At 34.1% G+C, this 6,800-nt stretch overlaps 1 protein-coding gene across 1 annotated transcript; it reads left to right on the plus strand.

Moving 5' to 3' along the window:
• Positions 1 to 224: 224 nt before the first annotated feature.
• Positions 225 to 3,107, plus strand: LOC136085189 (uncharacterized). Its single transcript, XM_065806478.1, has one exon. It carries the CDS (start codon positions 225 to 227, stop codon positions 3,105 to 3,107), a length of 2,883 nt encoding a protein of 960 aa, XP_065662550.1.
• Positions 3,108 to 6,800: the final 3,693 nt, after the last annotated feature.

Here is a 6,800-nt window from a genome sequence, read left to right on the forward strand (position 1 = left end):
ACAACTGCAAAGGTTTGAATCACATTGCAAAGAATTGTTTGCTTGCGAAGAACTTGTCACCGAAGACTGTTAGATGTTTTAAATGTGGTGAGGAAGGACACACTGCATCGAAATGCTGGAAGCTGCAGGGAAACGATTGCAGGAGCGAGGAATCTGCGCTACCTCGCTCCTGAACAACGGTGGAATGAGCGCATTATCTGTTATTCGTTTAAAAAGTTAACGTTATGGTTGCGACAGCTTTAGTGGACACAGGATGTTCGAAGACGATTTTGAATAAAAAATTCCTGCCCAAAAGTCAATGTAGGTACTTAAACTCTCAAAAGGTAGTAACGTTTGAAGGAAAAGTTCATCAATGCACTGGGTCAGCGGTCGTGATTCTCGAGGTTGATGGCATTAAAGCACGTGATGAAGTTATTTTAGTGGACTCCCAACCGTTTGGAGTTGATATGATGCTCGGAATGAGTTCCATTAAATTACTAGGAGGAGTATCCATTTCTCCTTTGGGAAAAGCGAAGTTCGGATTGAGTTACTGTGGAGCATCGGCTTTAAACAAAGACAAAGTTAAGAAAATCGAAATAAAAAAGAAAGATCACGAAGCAGTTTTTAATGGTGTTGAATGGAGAGTCAAATGGAAATGGAGAGATGGAGAAAGTCCCGACCGATTGCGCAATAAAGTGGCACAGTACGGAATTCCACAACACGCTAGAGCATACTATGAAAACGAACTACAGGATTGGATTGATCGGAAGTGGCTGTTAGAGTATGACGAAAATGAATTGGGGCTGCCCAAAGGGCAGATTCCTTTAATGGCTGTCATTCAAAGAAACAAAGACCACAAAATCCGACCTGTTCTGGACTGGAGAGAAGCTAACGATTTCATTGAGACATACACGAGAGATGCAGATGTGTGTGTCGAAAAGCTTAGAGAATGGAGAAGAATGGGTAACAAACCAGCAATTATTGATTTACGCAAGGCTTATCTTCAACTAAAAACTGATAAATCTCTTTGGCCCTTCCAAACAGTGGTGTTTCGAAATAAAAGGTATTGTTTGATACGACTTGGTTTCGGATTGAACGTTGCGCCAATGATCATGAAATCCGTTGTGAGTGCCGTCATTGATCAAGACGAGTTAGTGAAGAGTGGAACGTCCGCTTATGTTGACGACATTTTCGTAGACGAAAGTGTGGTGAGTCTTGATTATGTCAAGAGGCATTTTTTTAAATATGGTTCAGAAAGTAAAGAAGGTGAGCAGATTGGTAATGATGGAGTTCGTGTGTTAGGATTGTGTGTGCGCAAGGTTGGTAACAAACTGATGTGGTCCAGAGGGAATCGAGTTGATGCTATCTCACAAAAGTTAACCAGGAGAGTTGTGTTTTCAATCTGTGGACAGTTGGTAGGACATTTACCCGTGTGTGGTTGGCTGCGAGTGATTTGTAGTCTCTTAAAGAGGAAAGCTGTCAGTCTGACGAAGGGTTGGGACGATGAAATTTGTGATAAGAACGTTAAGTGGGTGCTTAAAGAAGTATTTGCTGAGGTGGAGCGTTGCGAGCCTGCTTGTGGTGATTGGGCTGTGTGTGGTGATGAGGGAAAAGTGTGGGTTGATGCCAGTTCTTTAGCAATGGGTGCTCTTATTCAAGTTGGGGAAACTACTGTGGAGGATGCAACATGGCTGCGAAAAGAAACGTCTGATATTCATATAAACATGGCAGAATTAGACGCTGTGATACGTGGAATGAATATGGCTCTGATGTGGAAGCTGAAGAAAGTGACTGTTTTTACCGATTCCGTGACAGTGTTCCACTGGGTTTCTGACACCCTTACAGGAAAATCAAGGTTGAGATCAAAAGCGACGGGTGAAATGCTGATTCGAAAAAGACTGAGCGTGTTGCAACAGCTAATTGAAGAATACAATGTTAGCGTTGAGGTAAAACTCATTCCTTCTAAAGATAATTTGGCTGACGCATTAACAAGTGTTCGCAGCACATGGCTCAACAAACTGACTGTGCCAGAGTGTCGGAATAGTTGTATGGGAATCCTAGCCACGAAGGCTGAATCTATTTCCGATATACACCAAAGAACTGGACATTTCGGAGTGAATCGAACGTTAAACTTTGTTCGTAAAGCAATTCCGACTGCTACTGAAAACAATGTTCGAAATGTGATAAATAAAAGTTGCGAACCATGTCAGTCAATAGATCCAGCGCCAATACGGTGGGAAAAAGGGAAATTGGATGTTGAAGGAAACTGGGAGAGATTGGCCATGGGCATCACGCATTATGGCACTGACAAGTTTTTGAGTCTAATTCATTGTGGACCTTCAAAATACGCGTTGTGGCGACAATTATCAAGCTCATACGGAAGTCTTGCCATAGTCCGAATACTCCGTCTTATTTTTTGTGAACGTGGAGCACCGTCTGAAATATTGACTGACAATGAGCCGACATTTAAAACTAAAGAGATAAGGAGTTTCCTTGATAGTTGGGGAGTAAAAATTAGATTTAGAGCCGCTTATTATCCTGAAGGAAATGGAATTGTAGAAAGAAACCACCGTACGATCAAGAGAATAGCAGAACGATCAAAAATGTCGATACCGGAAGCACTATATTGGTACAATGTCTCAGCTGACAAAAATGGTGCAAGTCCGATGGACAAAATATACATTTATACCATTGGTGTGAAAGGATTGGGAAAAGAGAATCTTCCTGCGCAAAATGTCACGAACAAGAGGTTTCGAATCGGCGATAAAGTCTGGCTGAAACCACCAAATGCGAGGTGCTATACAAAGTGGCAACCAGCTACGATAACTCGGAATGCGTCGAAACAAATCGTAGAAGTGAACGGCATTCCGCGTCATGTGAAACACGTTAGACCTCGAAATGATACTCAGTCCTGCATTATCCCTGATGTGGAAATAGAGATGAATACTGAAACTGGTCTAGAGAACGCTAAAAATAAAGGAGAGCAAGTTAAAGATGTATTAGAGACGAACGAGGAAAATGTCGAACCTGAAGATAGACCCCAAGAAATCGACATGCTTTTGCGACGGAGTGGTCGGGAACGGCGCATGCCTTCGAAATACTTTGATTGCTATTTGGATGATCCGTAAGGATCAGGAGGAGTGTAATTGCGGAAAGTTCTAGAACATTTAATGACGTTAGAGATTTAATAGCTTTAATAGTTTTTACCAATAATAATTGTAAATATGTTTTTGCGGTGATTTATGACGGTGTTCTGAAGGATATTTTAGGAAAAGCATAGAGTATATATATTGAGGAAAAATTTGTAAATAGCAGAGTTTTAGTTAGGAGAAAAGATTATCGTTTATTGATTTAATTTATCTGTTTATTGATTTGTTGATTACGAGAAAAAACTACAATGTGTAATTTATTTTTAGGAATTAAGTACTTTTTATCCTATTACTAGACTTAGGTACTTTTTGCACCGAAAAGAAACACTGGACTAATGTAACTTTTCAACATATATTATTACTATAAAGATATAAGTCTATTATATGTCTTGAATATATCTGTGCTACGAATATTACTATAAAAAGTAACTCCTTCTGGAAGATTGATATGTGTTAAAAGCTAACAAATATCATGAAATTTGGCAGTTTTTGCAGGCAAAAAATTTACATATGCTCTATTAGGTATGAACGAAATGAAAGTTAAAAGTTTTTTACCATACTTGAAGGTTTTTATGACATCATTCATTCTCCCGCCTTTGAAATTCGACTTAGTGGTACCTTGCCTCATTCAAATTTTGCTTCTCTGAACTCACTAAATCCAGTTAATGGTTTTATCAAAGGATCATAAGCTCTTTTAAAGTCAAGTACTTTAACACAAGTTACTTTAACTGGGGTTCCATCTTCATTCATGTTGTCTGCAAGAAGTTGTTCCACATACACGACATTAAATGTTTTGCTGGTATCTGTATTCTTTACAAGTGATACCCACTGCAAAGATAAAATTTTGCGGATATTGAAAAAAGAAGAGGAAAAAACTGTCCTTTTTTCTTCTTCTTTTTTTAATACCAGCAAAATTCCGATTTCAAGGCATTCGGCTGTGTCCTGGAAGGGGATACTTTACATAAGCTTTTGTTATAGAGACATTCTTATTTAGCAATATTTGTAGGTAGGCAAAAATGTGACGATTTTTTTTCTGTGAAAAACAGTTATCTATGAAAATTATAACTTTTATAGTTGTAGTTGGAAGGCTGGAAATGTAATGTAATGGTTCAGACATAAAATGACTTAATTTGAGCCCTTAGTTGTAAAAGCAGCTAAGGGCCCATAAGAGCAGGTTTATTTACACTGTCATGAATGCACAGGTTGTGAATCCAAAGTTGACACTTATAAAACTCTTGTCCAATGCCAGTTTGAGGAAGTGGTAAATTTTTTTCAAAGTCAAAACAGATCACTGCAGTGTCTTTGCTTAGTTTTGCATCTTTTGTGGCTTTGTTGATTTGCACATTAAACACATCCGCTTTCTTTATGTTAAATTTATATCTGCTTTCTTTCGTGTTGAAATTTCAGTTTATTTACAAGAATCACATTATTAATAGATTCGGCAGCTTTAATTTGTGCCTGAGATTTTTCACACTTATCACATATGTCACCCTTTTGGAATCCAAATTTAATATTAAATTTGAAATTAAATATGTCATGGTAAAGCCAGTATTTACAATACTTAGATATAAGATCTGGGTTTGCCTTTAAAAATAGACGATGCATTTCTGCCACAGTCAGAGATGAATCCTGATATTTTTTGTGTTTGTTTTTTGATCGGCTCCCAGCGGGCATTTTGACGTCCTAAGGACAACCATAAGACGTCTCATTTCTCGTTCATAAGACGTCCTTAGTTGGTCTCAAATGAAAGACTTTAGGGCGTCTATTCCAGACGTCCTAAAGATATCTTTTCAAAACGTTCTAAAGTCGTTTTTTGCAGACGTCCTAGAGACGCCTTTTTAGCCGTCCAATGCACGTTTCTGGCTGGTCTAATGTGAATGACTCAGGAGTTATCTGTAAAAAAATAAACTGTAAACAAAGCAAACTGGTGTTAGTAACATCCAAAAACAAAAACTTTTTCTTCAACTCTAAAAGGTCTATTTCAAATATCTGAGAAGAACCACAAAAGATAATGCCTTAGTGCAACAATTTACCAAATAAGTTAGTATTATCAAAAAAAGTTAACAAATTTAAGAAAAAAAGTATGATATCTTATTGCACAACAAATAATTTACAAACTCCTACTATAGTAGGATTACAAAAATCTGCAAGGCTTTGTAATTTGTAGAAATAATCAAATAAATAAATTGTGTGTGTGTGTATATATATATATATATATATATATATATATATATATATATATATATATATATATATATATATATATATATATATATATATATATATATATATATATATATATATATATATATATATGTAAATTACTTTTATCTGGCATCATACTTAAAGCTACTAAAATAAGTAATACTCTTCTTTTTACTGAAGATCTGATATTAAAGATGCCAAGAAATTTTTTTTATGATTTTGTAAGAACGTATAATTTATTTTTCACTCTAGTTAAAATATTCTTAAAGTATTTATATTTATATTATATTATAGGCTACATATACAGTGTATTAATGGGATAAGATAAATAATATATTTTATAACTTAATGTTAATATATTGAGATAACTAATATATTAATTATCTGTTTCACATCATACAACTAGATCATATTTTTGAACTTTTATTGTTTTTTGCCTTATTTTACTGTTATCCTAATATACTATATATACAATTTTTTATGCTATATTATACTTTGTTGTATCGTATCACAGTATTTTATTGTATTATATGTATTATATTATAGTATTTAATTTTTTCCTATTTTGTATTGCTTGCTGTACACTATATATCTCAAGTAGAGAATTCCTATATAATACAAGACTTTAATTTAAACACTTATATCAATATTCATTTCTTTGATACCTGAAGTATCTACCATATCATCTTCAATATTATCTATATTAAATATTAAACTTTTATTTAACATATCAATATTCAATGATTCATATAGTTTAATATTTAGTTTGTTTATCTATAGTTGCTAATAAACCACACATATCCCATATATCTACTATATCTTCAAAACTAACTTTATATATCTTTAAAACTAACTTTATATGTCTTCAAAACTAGCTTCTATTTAAGTATAATAAAACTAGTCTTTATCTAAATATATTTTAGAGTTTCTTAATTATTTGAGAAATCTTTTGCATTCTTTAAAACACTAATAAATTATTTTCAGTATTCATTATAAACTAAATATGCTCAAAAAGTAAACAACACTTAAATTATTAAATACTTAATACTTTAAATGCTAAAAAATGCGCATAAAGTTTCCGTGTAGTATCTGTTTCAAATCAGTTTCAAATAATCATAAAGTCATACAGTGTGATTCTTGCAACAAATGGATCCATATTAAATGTAATGGGGTGACTAATAAATGCTACAAATATCTTGTATCAGAAACAGGCAATTGGCACTGATACATATGTTTGCAAAACACTCTACCATTCTTAAATCTTTCTGATAATGGTCTCATGCTTACTATAACTGGTGCAAATAATTTCTTACACATCTCACAATATGAAACACCTTCTAATCAAAAAAATCTTTTTTTTAAATCTCAACAAACTTAAAATAAATTGTAAATACTATGATAGAACTGAATACAATCGTGCTATTAATAAAGATTCTAAAACTTTTGTTTATTTTAATATATCATCTT

Source organism: Hydra vulgaris, chromosome 09 (genome assembly GCF_038396675.1).
Source record: "Hydra vulgaris chromosome 09, alternate assembly HydraT2T_AEP".
Lineage (NCBI taxonomy): Eukaryota > Metazoa > Cnidaria > Hydrozoa > Anthoathecata > Hydridae > Hydra > Hydra vulgaris.

Coding starts and splice junctions, on each gene's coding strand:
- LOC136085189 (XM_065806478.1), top strand. CDS start 225: ATGGTTGCGACAGCTTTAGTGGACACAGGATGTTCGAAGACGATTTTG.